Source organism: Alosa sapidissima, chromosome 3 (assembly GCF_018492685.1).
Source record: "Alosa sapidissima isolate fAloSap1 chromosome 3, fAloSap1.pri, whole genome shotgun sequence".
NCBI lineage: Eukaryota > Metazoa > Chordata > Actinopteri > Clupeiformes > Clupeidae > Alosa > Alosa sapidissima.
In genome coordinates this window covers 35,578,008-35,602,773 of record NC_055959.1, presented here as the reverse complement: position 1 = coordinate 35,602,773, position 24,766 = coordinate 35,578,008, and the positions used below count along the sequence as shown (strand labels likewise).

Genomic DNA, 24,766 nt, shown 5'->3' with positions numbered 1-24,766 from the left:
TCTCACACAATGGACAGAACATAAATTCCTTCAGGGTCTGAACAGCAGACCTCACAAGTCTGAAAAATAATTTTGGTTCTCATTTTCAGAGCGCCTTAACACCTTGTGGGAATATACAAATATTTTTTTTATATTGTTTCCTTCACTCTCCATGATCCCTTCTTTTTGAAGACACCAATTTGACTTGTCTTTTGCAAATCTTTCTTTTTTATTTTCCACCCTGAACATGGGCAAAATGCCCCATTGAGATCAATATGTTTTATATAGAGTTACCACTGTGCCACCTGTGGTTGTATAGAGTAACCTGTGGTAACTAGAAAGACAAGTCAAATTGGTGTTTTTAAAAAGAAGGGATCATGGAGAATAAAGAAAAAATATTTAAAACATATTTTACCTTGGCCAGCCGGGTACTTCAGTTCAATGTGCTATTTCAGGTTTGCTGTGGACGTGACTGAAGTGCACAGAAACCTAGTCATAAAACTTGTTTAAATGATCATTGTTAAGACCGCTTGGCTTTTATTAACATAAAAGTAGAGAATGTCAGTTTAAGTACAAAAGTAAAGTGTTGTGCAATGTGTGTCTAGGGGTAGATGAATAAACGAAATATAATATGACGGAGACGCAGAAGGAGGCGAGATCCCCAGAAGGGCAATCGAGTCAAGGCAGCTCCCAACGAGCTCTCCCGTCAGAGCAGGCCAGGGGAAATGAGTGAGAGCGACATCATGCCAGAGCCGGCCCTCTTATGGCCACGACAGTTAACCTCAGGAGGCGTCACCTCTGTACTCAGCAGCCTGTAGGAGACAGATATATATATACACACACACACACACACACACACCTCTGTACTCAGCAGCCTGTAGGAGACGGACGAGATAGCAGTAGCACAATAGGGGCGGAGCCTAAGACCCACCGGGTCGTAACATCACCGACTCCGTGTTGCTTTCGCCTCCATGCATTTTTGTTTTGATGACGCATGCGGCGGTGCGACACTGGTGGCTGGTGTTGCCAGATTGGGTGTTTTTTCCGCTGCATATTAAGGCCTGTTTACGGTGTGTTTTAGCCGGGTTTTCGACTGGAAGGCTCTATAGAAATCTGCCACCCTATTGAATGAAGTTAAACTGAGAGGGGGTGCCGTTCACAGACGCCAGAATGAGTTCACGGTAACATTCATCAGGCAGCAATACAGTTCACATTCGCCCAAAATATGAACGAGTTCCTGACCTATCATTCAATGAACGCGTTCAGGCACAACACTAGGTTTTGAGACATGCCTCACCGAGAGGAAGTGAAACCAAGATAAACTGATATGAAAAAAGGAACCGCTGGTCGATACCCTATACTATTTTTAAAACTCCAGATGATGCAAAGAACATCTTTTTTCTTTCTCGACCCATACAGTGATTGCTTCACATTTATGAACTTACTGTCCCTTCCTTTAATGAAATCACTGTGGAACAAATCATCAAATTGCAGACTACAGTTAGTTCCAGACTATCACCCATAGCTGATTTTGTAAACATTCTTTTGCCCTGTGTGGTGTGGGGTGGCTTAACCATGGGTATGAATGTGTTTTTTTTTTTCTAAAAGGAAAAAGTAAGATCATACAGTATATCTGTACACTGTATGGACAAACGTGTTGGACCGCCTGCTATTACACCCACAGGAACTTCAATGAAATCCCATTCTAAATCCACAGATATTAAAGGAGAAATCCGGCAAGTTTTCATGAAAAAAAAAAACCCTGAAAACAATCAGTTTTACCTAGCTGGAGTTGCTACAGCCAGGCAGCTACTCTGCTTCACTCTGGGGGCATGTCCGTGAGCTCCCATGTACAGTACATGCCCCCAGAGTGTAGCCCTGTAGCTGCCTGGCTGCGATAGCAACTCGAGGTAGGTAAAACAGATTGTTTTTTTCAGTACTCGGTGACCTCAAGAAGCGGAAATCTATGTGAACATGCAGGATTTCTCTTTTAGTATAGAGTTGTTCCCTCCTTTGCAGCAGGAACAGCTTCCACTCTTTTGAAAAGGGTTTTCACACGGTTTTAGAGTATTTGTCAAATCTTCACAAGGTTTTTGAGTATTTGTCAAATCTTCACAAGATTTTAGAGTATTTGTCAAATATTTTGCCCATTCATTCAATGGAGCATTTGTGTGGTCAGGCACACGATTTTGGACAAGAAGGCCTGGCTCACAATCTCTCTTCTACCAAAAAAGGACTGATTCTGCAGACATTGAATTACCTATTACTCCAGTAGCTGTTATCTTGTAAGAAGAAACTTTCTCAGAAGAAGAAACCATTCTCTTCATACCCTGTACACTTAGAAAGTAAAAAATACTTCAGTTTGTCTGCTGGGACCCTACTAGAGTTGCCAACCGTTCCATAATATACGAAATCGTCCCGTATTGGAAAGGAAAAAGTTGTGATGATCTGATGATGATGATATATACTTTATTGGGGAAAGGGGAATTTGTCTTGGACTCGTGTGCTGCATACAATGTAAAAATGCAATCAAAACTCACAAGACAAACACAGCATAAATAACACATAACAGACTGTGACCACCCGCCCCCCCCCCCCCCCCCCCCCCCCCAATATTGCACAAATCCCATAAACATAACTTAAACATAAACACCATAGTACAATGACTGCAGAGTGAGAGTTTTTAAAGCGGTTCAATTTACAGTATGGGACTCTGTAACATCTACCATACTCTATGTGTAGGATATGTGATGGGTCAGTCAGTATCCTCTGAGCTTGCCTAAGAACAGACTGGTCATATAGAGACTGAAGGGACTGGTACTCCTTCCTTCCCATCACCTTCATGGCAGTGTGGATCAGACAACTGCACAGTGAGGTTGCCAAACCATACTGACATCCATGCTCTCCAATGCAGCCTGATAGAATACAAACATTATCCTCTGGTCCACACCAAACACTCTACGTCTACGTAAGAATTATAATCTCTGCTGCATGTGTTCCATATTGAACTGATACGGAACGCATTTTGTTTTGTATTATTGAGAATCAACTCAGTGCAAATCCATGACAGATTAGTATTATTTATAAATTAGACTATGAACGAAGAATGCACGATTGGTATGAGATAAAGGGAAACCTTGCTGCTATCATTTATCCCCGGTTTGTCTGTCATCTTAGCCTAGAAATCTAGATGCACTGTGAATGGTGAGTCCCCAGACCTTACATCTCGATGTGGGATGTGGGTCTGGCTCGTCAGGCTACTGCCATCACTCTCTCAACAGATAATGCACTTTTTGTTTGAGCCACTGTGAGTCACACGTATATTGTGTAATTAAATATGTGTGTGTTGGGGGGGGGGGGGGGGGGGGGGGGTTATATGCGTGTTGAGGGGAGATTAATGGGGGTGTGTGTGGCAGGGAGTGTATCTGTGTGTGTGTGTGAGGGGGGGGGGGGGGGGGGGGGTAATGGGGTGTATGGGAGGGGATGATGAAAAGGGGGATGAAGGGGGTGTGTGTGTGGGAAGGGGGGTGGGGGGTGTTGGTGTGTGGGGGGTGTACCTGTGACCTGTGTGCGTGTAGGGAGGGGGTATGTTGTGTGATTAGGGTGGGGTCAGGGTTCTAAATTAACACCCGCCAACCTGCCAAATGCAGGTCAAAATTCATTTTGGCGAGTGTTAATAAAAACTTACTAACCAAGGCCTAGTTTCTAGAAAGCGTTGTTTGCTAACTTGCGTCGCAACCTTGGTAGTTCGCTCCATCTTGGATTTGGTGTTTCTAGAAAAGGGAGTTAAAACTCTCAATCGCAAACAAGGACGCAAAGTTTGGTCGCTTGAACTACTGCCCCTGGGCAGTCGCACTTGATGTCTTGTACCTATTGGTCTCTCGATGTAGAGTAACTATATACATAAATATGTATGGTCAAACCCTATTGTAGTGTCTTGTAGGCCTACTCTTACTCAGAGGTGAAAAGAAGGGAAAGGATGTGAACTCCGGCCGAGCGCGCAGTGCACCAACGCGCTGCCGTTAAGCCACGAGACAGTTGATAAAAATAGCGATACCCAGAAATTCGTCCAGGCTATATATTTTTTCCAACATAGATATTTAACACAAATAATGACTCATATTGGTCGGCTTAAGTTAACTGTTTTATATGCTTGCAATAGGTTTAGGTTTTTGCTGATGGCAATGGCAATGCCGGCATTAATCACTCGGTTTAAATTAGAAAAATTTCGACATAGGCCGTGACAGAAAATGTCTAGGGGGTGGGGTATTACACGTTGCCACTGTTTCCATCAATGATATGTATCGCTGCATCATCAACAACGTTGTCGGAACTACGGCGGTCGAACGTCGGAGGTAGCGAATTGCGATATAGGTACGATACTTTCTGGAAACAGGTGTAACAATGTCGTTGTTTGGTCGCAAGTTGCGTAGTACCATGGTGGTTGAGCAACGTTGTTGCTAACTTTCCTAGAAACGACCCCCAGTTTGGCCGGTGATGCTTGAGGCATTACATGCATGATACATAAGGCTCTTACCCTGGAAATCCAGAGTTCTCGGAAGAGCACAATGGAATTGTCTCTGCAAGACACTCTGGCAAAGAGCAATGATGCACGTTACTTTTCCCCCTTGCATTCCGGGGAACCAGCTAAACTGATGAAGACAGCGCTGCAACATTGGAGGACAGTACACATTGGTCGTAGTGTTATCCAATTGCGTCGAAGTCCGAAATTGTTTAGAGTAAACATGGTCTAGTGTTATTCAATTGCGTGCAGTGAGATTTTTAAATGCATGCTTGTTGCTGCCCCTCGAGTTGGGCCATTACATTGCTCTTTGCCAGACCCTTAATTTTTCTAGATTATCAGTCTGGATTTTCCAGGCTATAAGGCTCTGTTCTCGGTCATATATCCCCCTGGCAGTACTTCCTACATTTCCCATGACCACTGTGCCGTAATGCTGTGTGATGATGTTTTATACGCCCATTAGCTGTGCGCAGTTTGCAGTGAAACCAGCGCGAGAGACCATGGAAACGAACAGACAACTACCAGAAAATACAAGGAATTAGAAGAACGAACGGAGCCAGAGCAGGGAGCATAGACTGAAAGAGGAGGGAGTTAGCTAGTAAAGTAAAGTAAAAAGTAGACCTACATAACACATGTAGGCCTACATAACACAAATACATAACGCGTTGCGAAATATTAACGCAATTAACGCATTGTGTTTATTACCTATTTCCTTTGTGAAGCAGCAAGATCGTTTAGTTAAGTTAAGATTAAACTAAATGGTTGGGACAGACTTATGGGGGCGAGAAGAGGAATGAAGCAGGGGATGAGGATATCGACAGATAGATAGATAGAGATCCCAAACATGAAATGAAGTGTTTGCACTTTCTGTGTATATTTTGTGGTATGTATTCATGCCAACAATGTCGATAAAATGATCAAATGATCAAATGCATTCAGTGGCACTCATCTCATAAACTCATAATTCTCTTATTTTCACTGGAAAAAATTGGCTAGTAGACATTCTGATTGGCTAGTAACTTTAGAAAGTTATCAGCCACATTGGCTGGTGATCAAAAATGTTTTGGGGGTGATGATGAAATGGCGTGTGTATGGGGGGATTGGTGTTTGTGCGTGGGGAGGAGTAATATTGTGTATGGTGTGTGTGTGTCTGTGTGTGTGTGAGGGGGGGTGTAATGGTACGTGTGTGTGAGGATGGTTATGGTGTAATGGTGTGTGACAGGTGGGGGGCAAATGGCAAGAAAGATAGAGAGAAAAGAATCTGAATATAAAATAAATAAATAAATAGATAAATAAATAAATACATAATTCAAAAATAAAAAAAATCCTGATGTTTGAGGTTGATTAATTATGAGGAAGAGAATGATAGTTCAGCATCCTGGTGGCTTGTGGATAGAAACTAGATAGATAGATAGATAGATAGATAGATAGATATCCATCTATTTATCTATCTATCTATCCATCTATCTATGTATCTATCTATTTATATATGTATCTATCTATCTATCTATCTATCTATCTATCTATCTATCTAATGGTAAAGCGGTAGAAGTTGGTCAGTATTCCACCGTCCATACCAAACTTGAAGAAAGAAGAGCCGCTGTCTTGTTGACTTTGTGATCATTCCTATATGGTGTGACCAACTTTAGATCCTTGCTGATGTTAGTTCCAAGGAATCTGAAGCAGCTGCCTCTCCACCGCTGTGCCCCTAATGTAGATGGGTGTGTGCTCCTCCTCCTGCAGTCTCCTATAGTCCACTCCTTGGTTTTGCTGACGTTGAGCACTAGAGTAGGTTGTTGTCCTGGCACCGAGATGTCAGGGTTGCCACCTCTGCTCTATAAGCAGACTCATCATCACTCGTGATACAGCCGATACACCAACTTAATGATGGTGTTTGAGGTGTGAGTTGCCATACAGTCATGAGTGTACAACGAGTACAGCAGGGGGCTTAACACACATCCCTGCAGTGCACCAGTGCTAAGTGTTAGAGTGGAGGAGATGATGTACGTGCTGTACCACCTGTGTCCTGTCAGTCAGGAAGTCAATGATCCAACTGCACAGGGAGGAACTGATGTTCAGGTCTCAGTTTCATGATAGGCTAAGCCTGGATGGAACTATGGTGTTAAAAGAGGAGCTGTAGTCGATGAAGAGCATCCGTACATAGGTGTTTTTCTTATCCAGGTGAGCAGTGTTCAAAGCAAATGCTATAGCATCGTGTGTGGACTTGTTTGGCCTATAGGCAAACTGGAGTGGGTCTAATCTAGAAGACAGGGAGGATGTAATATGATCTTATGATCTTTAACTAACTGCTCAAAGCACTTCATAACAACAGAGGTGAGAGCAACAGAGTGGTATGATGGTGGACCTCTTGAATCATGCGGGGATAACAGACCGAAGCAGGAAGAGATTAAAGGTGTCCATAAAGAACTCAACCAGTTCAGATGCACAAGCCTTGAGAACACGACCTGGGATGTTATCAGGTCCTGAAGCTTTATGTGTATTCACCCCCCTAAATGACTTACACACACACAGGCCCACGATATTGTAAAATGATGTACTATTTAGTAAAAATCCTTAATCTCTAATCATAACCCTAACTCTAATCCTTTTTTTTGCCTTTATTTGGACAGGACAGTGGAGAGTGAGACAGGAAGCAAGTGGGAGAGAGAGATGGGGTGGGATTGGGAAATGACCGCAGGTCAGATTCGAACCTGGGTCCCCGTGGGCACTCAGACCCGTATATGGTACAGGCGCTGTAGCCTGCTGTGCCACAGCGCCCACCACCGTAACTCTAATCCTAAACCTAACCCTAATCCCAATCCTAATCCTAATTTATGACAAAAAACGAATGTCACTTAATGACAGAAGCGTTATGTCATAAACATTTATGACTTGTTTATGACACATTCATGACAGTGTCATGTCACTCTTATGTCAATACTGTCAACTAAAGTGTAACCCTTCCTTATTTTCATATCAGTACACAGTACTACACACGGAGTAGTGTATAGTGTAATAATATTTTGAGCCCTGTCAATGGCTTATATGGGGCAGTCGTGGCCTACTGGTTAGGGCTTCGGGCCAAAGGGTTGCCGGTTCGATCCCCGACCAGTGAGAACGGCTGAAGTGCCCTTGAGCAAGGCACCTAACCCCTCACTGCTCCTCGAGCGCAGCTGTAGCAAGGCAGCTCACTGCTCTGGGTTTGCGTGTGCTTCACCTCACTGTGTGCTTTGTGTGTTCACTAAAATGAGTACCGAAGTCTGACGTAGCGTTTCCATGACTGCAGAATCACTGGATCTAAACAAACTTTCAAAGTGGCTTAAATAGCATTGACTGTAGACATGTGGCATAATTTCTAGCTAATAAATAGTTTTAAATGTAGGCTATAGCCATTTAAACGTGCTTTACCTGCTAGGCAGCAGCTTACCCACATAACACGGATTCCTTGACAGGTGTAATATAAAGAAACAAAATTCCAGTGGATATTTCACGTCTTCTCAAAGACTGGCGGCTGTTAAGAATGACGTTTTTTTCTTAAAAAATAAAGCCAAAATAGGTCTGTGAATTTAAGGATTTGAACCGCATGCTGTGAAGTTACATGCAGATCTCTTTTACGGAGGAAGCTACTAAAGCATACTAAAATAAAACTCTGTAGTAACGCATTTGATCATGTTGGTATGAATATATGTTGTAGTATGTGATTCCTGCAGTGTAAAAAAATATACTAACATCTTAGAAACATTGTACAATTATTGAAATAGATTAAGAAAGCCACCGCTAATGGTGATTTCAATGGTTAGATTGATTTGTTTAGATCCAGTGAAATTGCTGCCTTGGCAACGCTACGTCATAGCGTCGGTACTCTATTCACAGATGGGATAAATGCAGAGACCAAATTCCTTGTATACGCTACCTGGCCTAAAAACCTGATTTACATGTACAGGTAGCAATTGACTTTAACATACCAAAATTGCCCCCAAGGCTATAGCTACGGTATATGCTATTTCACTCTAAATGCATATTCCGAGCTTCCTCAAAGCCATTTCGATTATTGTTGGTGTTTGCACGCATTGGGTTCCTCAAAAGTCCACGGCACACCTTTACCACAACTTCATGGCACACCGGTTGAGAACCCCTGGTATAGTGTGCTACACAGTTAATAATGTCAGCATTCCTCTGGTTTACCTATTGCATGTTACTACATATTGGTGTGCACACAGCTGGTGAGATGGTTCTGGCCTTCAACATTGAGCCTGTTACCTGGAAGTACATGACCCAACCAGGCGAGGGCTTTGGCTACAAAGTCATCCAACATGATGCAACAAGGTGAGGGTGAGACTTGATGCACATCAGCAGTCAGACATTTGTAAATAAAATTATATTTTTTCTTCCAATATGATTATAAATACTTAACGGTCATATACTATTGGTGTGGCTCTTTGTTTGATTTTGAAACCACCCCTCTTACCCTAAGAAACCTTTTATAGTGTATTCTGTAATACATGATACTGCATGATAATAACATACTGTGCTATGATGCTAAATGGCTGAAAAATTCTTATTTTGTAAAAACCCACTCTTCTCCAGTCTGCTGGTCAGTGCTCCAGTCGAGGAGGTCAGTGCAAATAGGAGAGGAAGAGTGTATAACTGTCGGGTCTCGTCCTGTCCAGCTCCTCCAGCGAAATGCTCCTGTACACCTCTCAACATTGATGGCAACAGCAAGTTCATTCACTCACTGTTTTTTTGAGAAATTAGAAGTGTTGTCCTTTACAAAAAAGTGTGAAAACATCATTCAGTGGTGGCCAGTGACATTAAGTTCCATAAAGTTTAGGGTTTCACAGGAGGAAGGAATAAAACAGTGAGTAACAAAAAGATCAAGAATTAAAAAATATTATGGGAAAAAGGCAAATCAGATAATATTTTCATTGTTTATTCATTTTAATGCAGCACTGCTGTCTATAAACAAATAATGCTAACAACAGAATGTCTGCAAAGCAACAGTTTATTGAGCCATCACAGATACACTAATCTGTCTTTTTGTGATTAAACAAAAGTTATCCATTCATTTTTCTACATTATTTTTGATATTCAGTCCTCTGTCTTATTTTGGAATAGCGCAACATGGAGTCAACATGTCTCTTGGGCTTTGGATGAACAAAGAGGAGAAAACATCAAGGATGCCTAACCCTAAGGCTGTAGTAAGCTCACCTTCTCTTCTGACTGTTGTCTTCTAGCACTGCATCATTATTATTATTGTTTTCATTGATGTAAACCATTGCTCAAAGTGCTTCATGTGAAGTGTAACAACATGAAGAACGGCTAAAATAAGAAAGCAAAGCAGAAAGAAAGCTAAACAGATAAACAGTAAAATGGGATGAATCTTTGGCTGCTCTGTCATTTATTCAACGCTGCTGCAAGATGGCCACTGACGCAAAAGGGAAACTGGCACAATTCTTACACAGGCACGGAACAGTGGGCAAGGGTAGCACACAGACAGCAAACACAGGGAATCTGGCACGGTTCTTTACACACATGCACGGAAAAGTCAGCAAGGATAGCACACAGGGAGACCACATTTGAATCAGTAAATTCACGCTAAGATTGCAGGACATTCTTATATCGAACATCACCACATACATGCAGGAAAAAAAAAACTTACAATCACATTTACAGAGCATAATGGCCACAAGTAAGTGACGCAAACAACACATGTATATTGAAGCATACCACATATTACAAAGCTTTCAAACTTTAAAGGGATATTCCACCATTTGGGGAATTACACTCATTTTCCACCTCCCTTTGAGTTAAACAATTGCGTTTTACCTTTCCCCAGTTTATCCAGCCGTTCTCTGAGTCTGACAGTAGCATTTTTAGCTCCAGCTCATTGAATCAGATTAGACCGTTAGCTTATAGGAGAGATGCTAACGGTCTAATCTGATTCAATGAGCTGGATTCCCCAAATGGTGGAATATCCCTTTAAAGACTCAACTTTCAGTATTGTGGTGAATGCTCTCCTTCTCAGGTTTGTGGCCCTACCATCCCCAAAGAGTGTGAACGCCTCAATCTGTATGGAGGGATGTGTTTCAGCATCAGCCAGAGCCTGACATTTAGTGGCCCTGTACCCCCAACTCTAAGAGGTATGGGTGACACAAAACTTGTCTTTATCACAATGATAAATAAAGGCAATTAATGTTTAGCTAATGGTTTTATCCGACATGCATGTGTCGAACAGGAACGGGCCATTGCAGGTCGCCAATGTTAAACACTATATACCTCCACCATAACAAATACCAATTATATGGGTTCACGAGTTTTAATGTTCATCATTGCCTGTTTTCAACCCAGCATTTTGTGCTCACATTAGTAAAACACTGGCATCTATGAATACCCTGCTTGTTTGAACAAATGTTTTGCCCTTTAAACAGACTGTCCAGTGGACACTGGATTGGACATTGCTTTTCTCTTGGATGGCTCAGGAAGTGTGTATTCTGATGACTTCAGGAAAATGAAAGAATTTGTGATGAATCTCATCGATAAATTTATAAACAAAAACACTCAGGTAAGCAAATGCATTTCGTTATTGTTTTTGCTAGTTTTGATTGAAAGGAAAATAATTGAATAACATAACATTACCAACATTTGTGATGTAATTTGCAATATCAGGCCAGTTTCACAATCAGGGTAAGCTAAAAATTAGAACTTCTTGAAATATCTTTTTTATTTTTTGTTTAATCGACATCCGTTGATGAATTGTTTAATAATTGTTTCCTGGCAACTGTTCATTGACAATTCTTAAATATGCATGCTTCCAATGCTCTAGGTATGTTTGAATGGACATCTGAAAAAAAAAGTAGTTTTAAGTCATCATTATAATAGGGGTATAAACAGGGTTCGAGTTATGATTTCATCTCTGTGGGGTTCTCCAAAAAAAAAAAAAAAAAAAAAAATATATATATATATATATGGATGTGCAACATCACACACACACACACACTGTATGCATACTTAAACTGACCTACCACTACAGTCATATAGAGCTAGCAGACATCTGTGCTGCTATACAATTATCTGGAGCTATTTTTTGCGTAAAACCAAGTCTGAGCATGACGTCGTAAGTGGCCTCTTTTTGGATGGAATGGTAGCCAGTCATCTTCAAGTTTATTAAAATTCTAGATCTTTATTTTAAAAATTAATGAATGAAAATCTTTTCATCAACGGTCCTGACGTGAGCTCTCAAAATGATAGTTTGCACTCATAGTGGTGGTGTAGTGCAGCCATGCTGCGTTCATGATGTTTTAGGCCTACTGCACGTTCGTTTAGGCTACTCTTATTACTCGTCATGTCAAGCTATTTATCTTTATCATCAATATTACTCCGTATGTGGAAGGGAAAATAGCTTTATTTGTAATTAAAATATTATACAGCTGCATTTCCAGAGACCCCACAGATATACATAACCACAAACAGGTTTTAGTAAAGCAAGGTTTAGTGTTGTCACAATGGCAAAATGTTGGTTTCGATACAATACCTGCCATAAACATCTCGATACTCGATACTGAACCGATACCACAGCAAAATCTTTTAATATCTGAAAAAAAGAAAGGATGCAGACCTCCTCCAAATATATTGAGTATTACTTATACAATACTTTGTGTTGAATTTGGTGCACTTTTGTAGTGTACAGGTAAATTGTGGGTTCTAAACTTCCTGTATGTTTATTATTTCTATAGTCAGTGCCTGTCATTGCCTGTCAAGAGAAGCACGATTCAACTTTAATATACACTATGATTTAATTTACAATGCCACAAATTATCTCCATATATCATAGATACTTTGATCTACTTTGACACCTTGGATGTCCTCCTCCGTTTTGATGCTTCCCTCCTGTCATAGAGTTGTTGTTGGCTCACATTCGCTAACATTAGCCAGGCTACTGTCTTCATTGGTGCTAACAACATTAATACTGTCTCCATAACATTAGCACCACTCACGATATCCCTGTGTGCATGCTGCTCAGATACATCTCTAGAAGAATTATTCACAAACCGATCTAGAGAACCATGAAGTGTCCTGTTGAACTTTCCTTTCCGTTTTAATTTCTTTCTTTTGGACTGAAACTTATGAAAGCGGTCACGGTGACGTGCTGCCGACATTTCCCCCGCTTCTTCTGATCAGATACAAAAGACTAGTGTAACAACATCATGAAATAGAATAAAAATTCTTTTATTTTTTATTTACTTTATTTTGATCTGTGAAACAATGTCTATGCCGATTAAATACAGTTATTTATTTTAGAAAAATATTGGATAACAGCCTTTGACATAAATCTGCAACATCATTGGCCAGGTGCAAGGCCTATCAGAAGCAAGTCTCTGGGCCATGGCCCAATTCGCACGCCCCTTCCAATGGCCCTGGCTGAACCAATGATTTCAAAGAATAACCGATGATCACTATGATCAGAGATTCCTATTGTTACTTTACCTACATGTAAACTTTACAAACTGACAATAAACAGCATCAGCAGTCAGGAAACAATGTATGTAGGCCTACCTTTGCTGTAAATAAATGTACACATTCTTCCAACTGCAATTTTTGATGCTTGCAGCTGTTGCTACCATTCAATTTCGAAAGTCGCATTGCTGATTGGCCTGTCCTTTCTGCAGTATTTCTGGAAATGTTAGTGAATAAGGGTGTTCTCCCTTAGAAGACTAGTAGTAGACTAGTATCTCCCTAAAAGGAGATCTAGGTGGGCATGGCCAGGCTAGTAGTTTTGCACTTTTTTCCAATTGTCTAGATGCCACTAAGTCTGGACATTAATAATAACATAGGCCTACAATTATCCCACATAATTACATAATTTGAGGAACTCTGACATGTACGTGATAATGTCAAGCGCTTACCCTGATTGTGAAACTATCCATCCAATGAGAGAAACTTGTGAAACTTGTTTGCATCGGATAATAGATGTAACTACAGTATAATTCTATGACTGTCTCAAGGCTACACAACAGGCTAAGCAATATTTTAAAACAAAGGTGTAGGATAGTTAAAACATTGGCAGGTTGATGCAACATGTAAAGGATAATTCATGGGCTTCCAGTGCTAATAGTACTTTGGTTGTGATTATAGTGTATTAATATGATTATACCGTTTGAATAGCCTACCATGTTTTTCTTTAAGCACTATTTCTTTCTTTCCCACATTCCTTAGTTTGCTGTTGCACAATATTCTGTGCAATGTAAGATTGCGATAAACTTCAAACAGTTCAATCAGTACAAAAGCTGGAAGACATGGAAAAGAGAAGTGGGAAGGATATCTCAGGATGGATATAAGACATACACAGCAGAAGCAATAAATAAGCTCATGTAAGTCTGATATGTTTTATGACCACAGGGGATGAGACCACAATGTATCAATATGTCAGTGCCTGGATGTTTTGTGGTGACTTAAATGAGGATTTAGATATTGCACATAAAATTCTGATATCTAAAATCACCAGCCAAACACATACTGTACCTCCCTTCAGTGCACCTCCAGATTGACATTGGGTTAACAGTCTATTTATAACATGAACAACAACAAATTGGTGGAACAGATAGCCATTCAACAGATGTTATTCAGGCTACTTGCTGTTTACATTTATCAACAGATTAGAAGATCATTGTATTATTTATAATTATATTTATTGATTTTTAAAAAATGGCTCTTTTGATCGCCCCATGCAGTTCCATGCGGTGCAAACACAAAAAGTGTTTTTCCCCGCCTCATTGCACAATCATTGTCTGTGCAGCAATGTCCCGTAATATAGGGGCACATCTACAATAAATGACCCATTTATTCCTCAGGAGAGAGTTGTTCGTACAAAGTGCAGGAAACAGGCCGAAAGCCAAGAGGGTGTTGCTGGTCATTACAGATGGAGCTTCAAATGGACACGAAAGTCTACAGGGTGCCACAAATAAGGCCCATAGGAGTAACATTATATGCTATGCTATTGGGGTACAGTATTGTTTAATTTTTATGTTGTATGGTGCAATTTAATGTCATTTTAAAGTGGGCTGTCTAATGTATGAATCATGCTGAATTCTTACTGATAACTGAGTTTGCGTAGTTAAGAAATGGTTAGACCTTTTGTAGTTAAACTTTCAAGTCTCGATCCTGTTATACATATAGAATAATATTTACTTACTACTAAAGGAAACAAAAGTCTTGAATGTTGTCCTCATCTCGGTGTGTGCATCTGGAACTCCTCAGGTTGGAGGTTACAAGAAATCTGAGCTGGACATGATAGCCTCGGAGCCTAAAGCAAAGCATGTTTTTACGGTGTCAGATTTCAATGCACTGGATGGACTGAAAGCAACATTAGAGGAAAACATTGTTGCCATTGAAGGTATCTGTGCTCTCTCTCCCCTCTTTCTTTCTGTGTGTTTGTGTGTGTGTGTGTGGACGTGCACGCATGTGTGTGTGTAGGTTGTAAACAATTATTACATTTGCTAGTAGGGCTGCAACAATTCATCGATTAATCAATTAGTTGTCAATAAAAGGCTAACCATTTTCTTTCCCAGGGACTCAAACGTCTGGGGACTCCACTCATATGGAGTTTGCACAGGAAGGATTCAGTGCTGCGCTGGTTATGGACCCAAAGGTTCACACAGTCTCTATTCCTTTAGTATAAAACACCATTAAACGAAGCCATTACAGAATATTGGATATCATTCAAATGCTCTGTCTGTCAGCCTGTCTATATCCACTATGTGTTTCTGTGTGTTTTCTAGGAGACGTATCTGATGAGCGCAGTGGGGGCATTCCAGTGGAAGGGGATCTACCAGGAATATTATGCCAGTGGGCAGAACCCCGTGTCTCAGAAGATTGACCAAATGGAACCAGAAAGTTATATGGGTAAGGAAGTCAAACTAATTTGAGCTACCTTCAACAGAATTGGTTTTGGAAATAAAATAAAATACATGCAAACTGATAATATTTTCACAGAAACATGCAACCTTATTATTATCATTATTATTATTATTATTATTATTATTATGACCGCCGCGCAGCGAAGCGGCGGTCATATAGGTTTAGTCAGATTTTTTTTTTTTTTTTTTTTTCTTTTTCACATGCCCAAATTTCCGTCAATGATTCCCGGGACACTGAAAGACCGGGGTACACGAAACTTGGTGGACATGTAACCCCACATGGATAGTATGGAACCATCGTTTTTTGTTTTGATCTGTAGCCCCCCCGCTGGACTGGACCCCCCGAAAGGAGGGTAGGGCAGACACAGTTTTCTGTGAATATCTCGAGAACCGTAAGGTTTAGGAGGACCATTTTTTTTTGTATGTTGAGTTCAAGGGGCCATGTCAACCCATTCCATAACCACTCATTTCATGTATAGCGCCACCTAGTTAAACACAAAAAAGTAAAAATGAGGTGTTGTAATTGCAGATCTGTGACCTAACATAGTCAAAACTGCACGAAATTGGAAGTGTAGGATCATTATGACACCCTCTGAATGCACACCAAGTTTCGTCGAATTCCGTTCATGGGGGGCCACACAATAAATTAATTTATGTTACTATACACCAACTGGCCTGTAGGTGGCCGGAGACAGTTTTCTGTGAATATCTCGAGAACCGTAGGGCCTAGGAGGTCCACCTTTTTTATGTATGTTGGTCTTAAGGGGGCATGTCAACCCATCCCATTACCACTTATTTCATGTATAGCGCCACCTAGTTAAAAATTAAAAAGCAAAAAATTAGGTGTTTTCATCACAATATCTCTGGCTGACAAGGTCAAAACTGCACGAAATTAAAAGTGTAGGATCATTATGACACCCTCCGAATACACACACACACACACATACATTCACAGTAATCATACGTATGACACATACTCACACAGTAGACATATGTCCGCTTGCATGCACAGGCACATACGCAGGCACACACACAAGCACGCACACACACACACACACACACACACACACACACACATAACATAAACATAACACAAACAATCAAGAATTTCTCAGAATTATGAACAGGCAAGATGGAGGTGGGGTTGTGTAAAATGAATTTTACATGTGAAATCTATGAACTAATCATGTTTTGGTACTTGTTGTCTAGCAGATACCAGTGAGAATTGAGTGTGGATAATGCAATTTAGTGAGACAGTTAGAATCATATAGGCCTTTCAGCGTGATTTCTTTTTGTGGAAAAAATGTGCTGGATTGGGCGGCGGTCATATTTTGTACCGCTCTGCGGTACATCTAGTTATTAGTAGTAGTAGTAGTAGTAGTAGTAGTAGTAGTGTGTCCATCGTAAAATAATTGCTGCCTAATATCTGGCAAAAGGCTAGAAATGACTTGAAGGAAATCAGAGATGAACTTTAAACATGATTTTGTTTATTCAAGACTTAACTTTCATGGACATTTAGCAGATGCTTCTAGCCAAAGTGACTTACATATGTCAATTATATTACAAGGGCCATTTTCCCCGGAGCATCTTGAGGTTAAGTGCTTTGCCTTCCAAAGAAGAACCACTTAAAGGAGAATTCCGGTGTGATATTGACCTAAAGTGTATTGAAACATGATACCGAGTGTGAACGTATGTCCCCTGCACTCCAAAATCTTGCGCTAGTTAGCCGATGCTACCAACAGCTTTTTCAATAGTGGTGCTTCGGCATCGGGCTAGCCATGCAAATAAATCACTGTTTTACACCCATTTACGAGGCTCAATGTATCTCCACACTTCATTGGTAGACTTCCGAGGGCCCTGACATTTAAAACGAGACATTGAGAACTTTGAAAAAGTACTGGTAGTTTACTTACAAGACGATTTCTACAGACAGTATCTTCACGAAGTTTAGCGTTTGCAGCCATCTTGAATTTAGTCACGATAAGTCGAGCAACGAGTAAGAATGAACAGGTATGATAAGGGATCAAATTCCAAAAATAATTCAGTGGAAATGCATGGATTCCAGTTGAAGAAACTAACTAACTAACTAGCGCCAGATTTTGGAGTGCAGGGGACAAGCCGAAATGGGCTATGAGACATACGTTCACACTCGGTATCATGTTTCAATACACTTTAGGTCAATATCACACCGGAATTCTCCTTTAACATTTACATCCTACAGAGGGACCACCCAACATATACCTGTTATCAGTACCCATGTTGTCTCTGCCATCTCCTAGGTTACTCCATGGCTGTCGCAACAGGGCATGGAAACAGATATGTCGTCCTGGGAGCCCCACGATATAAACACAGAGGACAAGTGGTTGTCCATCACAAATATAGAACACAGACGATGGAGAGTGAACAGGTAGCCATGCTCTATAATACTGAGTTTGGACCATACAATATACCGTCATTTCCCCACTAATAACCAATGTATATACATTTTTTCAGCTATGAGGTTAAAACAAAGGGGATAATATACTGTACTTGGGTATTATTTTTCTTCATTCTTCTTTATGATTAAAACACAATCTGATTCTGATTCATTGGGCTATTGGGAACTGTGAGTGCGAAACAGTGGTTCAGGATTTTGGACATAGGACCTAATTTCCAAGTTAGCAAGTGTGATATCAGTGGAGACAGTTTTTAACACGTTTCATCCAGTCCTTCTAGATGAAGAGTTTGCAGGTGCTAGGCTAGCACAAGTCATCAGTATGTGTTAGCCAGCCACTAAAATTAGTCTTAGCCCCTCCACAGTACACCTGAGGCAAATAAATTATAACGGCAGACTATCGATTTAATACATAAAACACTGTCCTGTGGTTTATACACAATTAGGCTACACTACCTGTGTTTCCCACAGAATTGAATTCTATTTGTGGTGGCAGGTTTGCAGAATTAACTTGAATGCAACAGTTTTTAACAAATTAGCGCAGCAAGGTTATGATGCAGATTTAAGCACAATTTAGCCAGTCGATTTTTATGCCAACAATTGCAGGATTGTTAATGTTTTCTTTAAACGTGCATGTAGGTTTGTTGAGAGACAAGGAGAGGCTGTGTAAAGGTGTACATAGCTCTTCAAAGAACTAATTCCATCTATGAAACATGGAAAATCATTGTGTGGTGGTCAGTGTTGATATTGTGGTGGGCCGCCACAAATAAGTCAATGTATGGGAATCACTGACACTACTTTGTCTGTGTTTTGTTAAATTTTAGATTACATGACATGTCATTTCATGCTGCTACACATAGTTTTGCACCTGTGATTTAAACCCTGTGTAGGTTAGTGTGGTTAGTTGATCAATTCGAAATGATGAACTTGATCAAATGATGATAGAATTAATATGAACTCGATCAATAAATTATTTTTATGTATTGGTAATTTGTGTGTGTGTGTGTGTGTGTGTGTGTGTGTGTGTGTGTGTATGTGTATGTGTGTACTTTCCTGTCGTCGTCCTGGCTCCGTTCAGATTGGTTCCTACTTTGGAGCAGAGGTGTGTGTGGTGGATTTGGACGGAGACTCCAACACTGATCTGATTCTGGCATCTGCCCCAATGCACACAGAGGGAGAGAGAGAGGGGAAAGTGTTTGTCTACAGATTATCATATCAGGTGATATGCAGCAGTCATTAGGATACTGTCTTAACTTTTACAATAAAGTCTGTAGCACTTTTCATTAAAGCCTGTCTTCCCCTTTAGTACGAGTACAACACATTCTACATGTTCGACAGCGTGCAAGTCACCGGCGTGTCCCTGCTGGGGCTGGAGGGTCAGAGGGGGAGGTTCGGCTCGTCTCTGGCCAGCCTGGCTGACCTGAACGGGGATGGCATCAGGGACGTGGCCGTGGGAGCTCCTCTGGAGGATAACGGACAGGGCAGTGTGTACATCTTCAACGGGGGGATAGGAGGAATCAACCCCACCTACTCACAGGTGAGAGAGAGAGAGGAGAGAGAGAGAGAGAGTTCACCTTTAGTGGGAGGAGAGGAGGAATCAACCCCACCTACTCACAGGTGAGAGAGAGAGAGAGAGGGAGAGAGAGAGAGATGCAGAGCAGACAGATAATGAATAGCTTTTAACTGTTGACTCAACTTGTAACTAAGAAATGAACATGAACAATCATCACTTACTCATCACTTCTATTATAGAGGATAGCGGGTTTGTCGGTGCGGTCCGGACTGCGGTTCTTTGGGCTGACCGTGGCCCAGTCTGCTTTGGACCAGAGTGGAGACGGACTGCCTGACATCGCAGTCGGGTCCAAAGGAGCGGTTCTGCTGCTCAGGTTCTCATATCATTAAAACACACACACACACACACACACATTGAAAATGCAAAAGGTGGCAGTAGTAGAGCTAGACAATTTTTCGATGTGAATATGTCAGGTGAAACCAGGCCATTAGGAGGGGACCAGAATTTTGTCCTCATAAGGTACCTCTTGACACGTTTTACTAGTGGGAATTTTGTTGTCCTAACGGTTGTCCTGCTTTGCAGGACTTCACACAAACACTTGAGTACAAAAGAGTGGCTCTGCTGCCTAGGTTCTCATATTCTTAAAACACAACAGCCACACACACACACACACACATATTGCACATCGCAGTAGGATCCAAAGGCACAATACGGTCTGATCTAATAAACCCATCAAATTGTTTCCTTTTGTCATCACCTTTGTCACTCCCAACTATTGGTAATGGGAAAAAATAAAAACAAAGCAAAACAAAAGTCTAACTCCCCCATGATTTCATAATGGAAACCAAAAAAATCTATTTCCCCACACTAACAGCAATAAATATCACTTACCCAGGCTATAATTTCTGAGAAGATTAATTATCCTTAAAGTGTGCTTTGTGTACAATGTTGGTGCTGATGGTGTTATTAATGAAATGTCTTCTTTTACAGGTCAAGGCCCATCGTGTCTATAGCCACAAGTGTTACATTTAAACCATCCAAAATCCCCAAGTCCATTTACGACTGTATGAGTCCTCAACTGAATGAAGCCACCGTGTGCTTCCACATGACTAAGGTCACTAAGGATAGCTTGACAGGTACAACAATTTGGCCTCTTGGTTTCAATGATATACAAAACATTGGCTGTTGTGAAATAGATTAAGTATAGACTTCTGGAAAGTGTGCATGTCTAATGCGCATGTTCAAATATTTCATATTTTATTTTTATTTTTTTTAGAGGTATAGCCCTTGATTTTGTACTTCCTGTATTACAGCTGCTAAGTAAAGTATACTTTATTGTCCCCAAGAGGAAAAATAAAAAACAACAACAGTTACACATACAGGCCCACACAACAAAGGACAACTCAGTTGGAGCTGCACACCGGATAACATATAGATAACCAGATATCTATCATTGAGCATTTTTATGACAGTTGGAGTAAAGGAGCTTTTGTATTTTGTTTAGTCCAGTTGCTGCTACTGGAAGAAACTGGAATCCATGCATTTCCACTGAATTATTTTTGGAATCTGATCCCTTATCATACCTGTTCATTCTTACTCGTCGCTCGACTTCTCGACTGCAAACGCTAAACTTCATGATACTGTCTATAAATCGTCTTGTAAGTAAACTACCAGTGCTTTTTCAAAGTTCTCAATGTCTCGTTTTAAATGTCAGGGCCCTCGGAAGTCTACCAATGAAGTGTGAAGATACATTGAGCCTCGTAAATGGTGTAAAACAGTGATTTATTTGCATGGCTAGCCCGATGCCGAAGCACCACCATTGAAAAAGCTGTTGGTAGCATAGGCTAACTAGCGCCAGATTTTGGAGTGCAGGGGACAAGCCGAGATGGGCTATGAGACATACGTTCACACTCGGTATCATGTTTCAGCACACTTTAGGTCAATATCACACCGGAATTCTCCTTTAACACAAATAATGACACATATTGGTCGGCTTCAGTAAAATGTTTTATATTCTTGCAATAGGTTTAGGTTTTTGCAGATGACGATGACAATGCCAGTATTAATCACTCGGTTTAAATTAGAAAAATGTCAACATAGGTGGCAGAGAATTTCTAGGATTTCACCAATGATATGTATTGCTGCATCATCAACAATGTTGTTGGAACTACAGTGTTCGAACGTCGGAGGTAGCGAATTGCGACACAGGTACGATGCTTTCTGGAAACAGGTGTAACAATGTCGTTGTTTGGTCGCAAGTTGCGTCGTACCATGGTGGTTGAGCAACGTTGTTGCTAAATTTTCTAGAAACGACCCCCAGGATGTGTGTGGGGTCCTCTAAAATTTGCCGTGCCTCCCTGAGGACTGACTATTCATTGAGTGCCTGCATGTAGCCCAGGGGGTCGTTTCTAGAAAAGTTAGCAACGACGTTGCTCAACCACCATGGTACGACGCAACTTGCGACCAAACAACGACATTGTTACCTGTGTCGCAATTTGCTACCTCCGACGTTCGAACACTGTAGTTCCAACAACGTTGTTGATGATGCAGCGATAGATATCATTGGTGGAAACAGTGGCAACATGTAATACCCCACCCCCTAGAAATTCTCTGCCACAGCCTATGTTGACATTTTTCTCATTTAAACCGAGTGATTAATGCTGGCATTGTCATTATCATCTGCAAAAATCTAAACCTATTAATTGCAAGTAGGCCTATATAAAACATTTTACTGAAGCCGACCAATATGTGCCATTATTTGTGTTAAATATCTATGTTGGAAAAAATATATATCCTGGACGAATGTCTGGGTATCGCAAAAGTTATCAATTGTCTCGTGGCTTAACGGCAACATATCAGTGCACTACGCGCTCGGCCGGAGTTCGCATCCTGTCTCTTTTTTTCATCTCTGAGTAAGAGTAGACCTACGATACAGGTTTTGACCATACATATAGTTACTCTACATCGAGAGACCATAGGTACAAGACATCAGTCAAAAACAATTTAATCTACGTGTCACACTAGTTCACCTGCAGGTAGCGAGAAGCAAGAGGACAATCTCACATCATAAGAAAATCGAACCTATAACGTTGGGATAATAAGTCATCTGCTTTAGCCACTACACCATTTATCACTACTGTTATGAGGGTCTGGGAAGATTATAATACTAAAAGCAAGGCAATACTTGAATTAACATAAATAGCAAGAATGAGCCAAGTAGGGGAGTCAGTGTCTTAATCAAAATTAAGCTACAGGATAGATCAATCATTGAGTCACGAGATAAACATCCACTTCGCAATTTTTGGTTAGGCGGTTGTGATTTTTGGTTGGGCGCTCCGGACACCAACAGGAACTACCAAGGAACGACACAAGTGCGACTGCCTAGGGGCAGTAGTTCAAACGACCAAACTTTGCGTCCTTGTTTGCGATTGAGAGTTCGAACTACCCTTTCTAGAAACACCAAATCCAAGAACGATGGAGCGAACTACCAAGGTTGCAACGCAAGTTAGCAAATGATGCTTTCTAGAAACGACCCCCTGGTCTGGATGACATACAATCTTCAGTGCAGTTTTGACCAGATGCCCCAACTTGGACTTTAAGTTGCTACTGTACCTGGATTGAATAATATGTCTTTAAGTCATACAAGAAAAGAGCCTAAACATTTGTTGAAAACAGTGTACTAAGATATTGAGCATTCCTTTTGTTCCAGGACTGAAGGCAAAACTCAACTACACACTGAGCCTAGATTTTGTCCGTCAAAATGTCCGTGCCCTCTTCACAGGAAAAGACAGGAGGGAAAACAAAGAGGTCACAGTGTCTCTGCAAACATGTTTTGAACACTCTTTCTTTGTACAGGTGAGTCTACAGGGAGTGTGATTTATTACCCTAGCAATGATTACCTGCAGTCAATGTGACATAATCTTACTGTAAGAATGTGTATCCCTTTGAGAGGGTAGAAATGTCTTAAAGTATATAGGCTAGCCTTTAGCATGAGTGCCATTCCAAACTTAGTCCCGCCCACAACATTTGAGGTCGGGAAGTTCAGTCTGGCATTGTTCCATTGTGGTGGAAGTATGCTCGCCCTATATTGGGCGGACCAATCAAATCAGGCTTTACGATGATGGACAGGTGAGCAACAGCGCCTGGTCTATCACGTCATCTGAGCACGCTTTAATTAGGCTTATGTTTGAAACAAAAATGCTGTGGCTAGAGGGATAGATGGCTTAGATGGAAAATTCATATTACTTAATGAGGTTGTATCACTGAAAACAATTATTTCTGAAAACTTTGGCCAACGTTTCACTTTCATCAAGGGAAAACAGCGCTGTTGCATATCACTGTTCAACAGAATTATTTTTAAAAACGGAGGGGATATAGGAGAAGAAGGATGGAGGAAGGAGGTCTATCCAATTGAGTGCAGAGGCATCCCCCCCCTGTATCGGTTGAAACACGCCCCATAATTACGTCCCAATGGAGCAGTATCAGTATCATTTTTTTAAACTAAGGCTTAGACTCAGAATCTTTAGGCTACAGTATCTTAATTTGGACCTATAGCCTAATAAGAATAACAATTCACCCAAGTTTACTTTCTTTTAGTAGACTCTGTGTGCACCAACAATGTTTTCAATGCTCGAGTTCATGTGTAGAGACACTGATGATACCTCGATCAAAGTTTCATGTTGTGTCGAGCCTTCTTAGCGTTTTAAAAATAGCGATTTTGACACGATCATGTATCAAAATATTAGTGCCCCTTGGCACTACTTTCCCATTCAAAAGGCCATCTCACCCGAAAAAACGACAACGCATACAAGCTTAAAAGTGGCAGACGTACTTATGCTTTTAAACGAAAGTTTGACTCGGGTACATTCACAAAACACCAGGATGCATTTAGGCGAGAGTTACGCAGATGAAACTTGTGACTGTTTGCTGATAAGATGCAAGCTTGTGATGCAGAGAAACTTCTCTGTATAATGAAACGCTGGTTGTTAGTGATTGGTTCAAAGCGGTTCAAAGGAACTCCAACGATTTTAAACCTCAAACTGTGCCCTCTCACCCAGAAATAAACGTTTGTCTATATGGATCTAGGCCAGACAAGGATACGTCGGCAGGATCATTTAAAAGGGAACCGCGATTTTTCCTAACACCATTTTGGGTTTTGTCAGGATTCACTCAGATTAGGTAAATGCTTTACTCACAAAGTATTATTACCTTCATCATACACTCACCAACAGTGATTCTTTGTCTTCTTCCAGTGCTCCCCAGAGGATGTTGTGAATCCTGTGGACGTCCGGGTAGCCTTCTCCTTCGAGGGGCTTCCTATCCCGTCTGCAGAGCAACTGACACCAAAACTGTCCAGCAGTTCCCCCATTACCAAAGATGAGAAGGTAAGAGTCTCTGCAATGGGC

At 41.0% G+C, this 24,766-nt stretch overlaps 1 protein-coding gene across 2 annotated transcripts in view; it reads left to right on the top strand.

Moving 5' to 3' along the window:
- The window catches only part of LOC121704963 (integrin alpha-M-like), a 41,543-nt gene that overhangs the window by 4,485 nt on the left and 12,292 nt on the right, over nucleotides 1–24,766 (top strand). The window contains exons 2-18 of one of the 2 annotated variants that reach the window (XM_042085571.1): nucleotides 8,722–8,827; nucleotides 9,089–9,219; nucleotides 9,617–9,699; nucleotides 10,527–10,641; nucleotides 10,930–11,063; nucleotides 13,715–13,869; nucleotides 14,350–14,500; nucleotides 14,756–14,891; nucleotides 15,067–15,146; nucleotides 15,277–15,400; nucleotides 17,694–17,821; nucleotides 18,927–19,067; nucleotides 19,155–19,385; nucleotides 19,601–19,734; nucleotides 20,352–20,497; nucleotides 23,071–23,216; nucleotides 24,614–24,745. In XM_042085571.1, the coding sequence (XP_041941505.1) occupies nucleotides 8,722–8,827; nucleotides 9,089–9,219; nucleotides 9,617–9,699; nucleotides 10,527–10,641; nucleotides 10,930–11,063; nucleotides 13,715–13,869; nucleotides 14,350–14,500; nucleotides 14,756–14,891; nucleotides 15,067–15,146; nucleotides 15,277–15,400; nucleotides 17,694–17,821; nucleotides 18,927–19,067; nucleotides 19,155–19,385; nucleotides 19,601–19,734; nucleotides 20,352–20,497; nucleotides 23,071–23,216; nucleotides 24,614–24,745 (2,273 nt within the window). The remainder of the gene's footprint in view (nucleotides 1–8,721; nucleotides 8,828–9,088; nucleotides 9,220–9,616; nucleotides 9,700–10,526; nucleotides 10,642–10,929; nucleotides 11,064–13,714; nucleotides 13,870–14,349; nucleotides 14,501–14,755; nucleotides 14,892–15,066; nucleotides 15,147–15,276; nucleotides 15,401–17,693; nucleotides 17,822–18,926; nucleotides 19,068–19,154; nucleotides 19,386–19,600; nucleotides 19,735–20,351; nucleotides 20,498–23,070; nucleotides 23,217–24,613; nucleotides 24,746–24,766) is intronic. The other variant, XM_042085572.1, reaches the window with a different exon arrangement.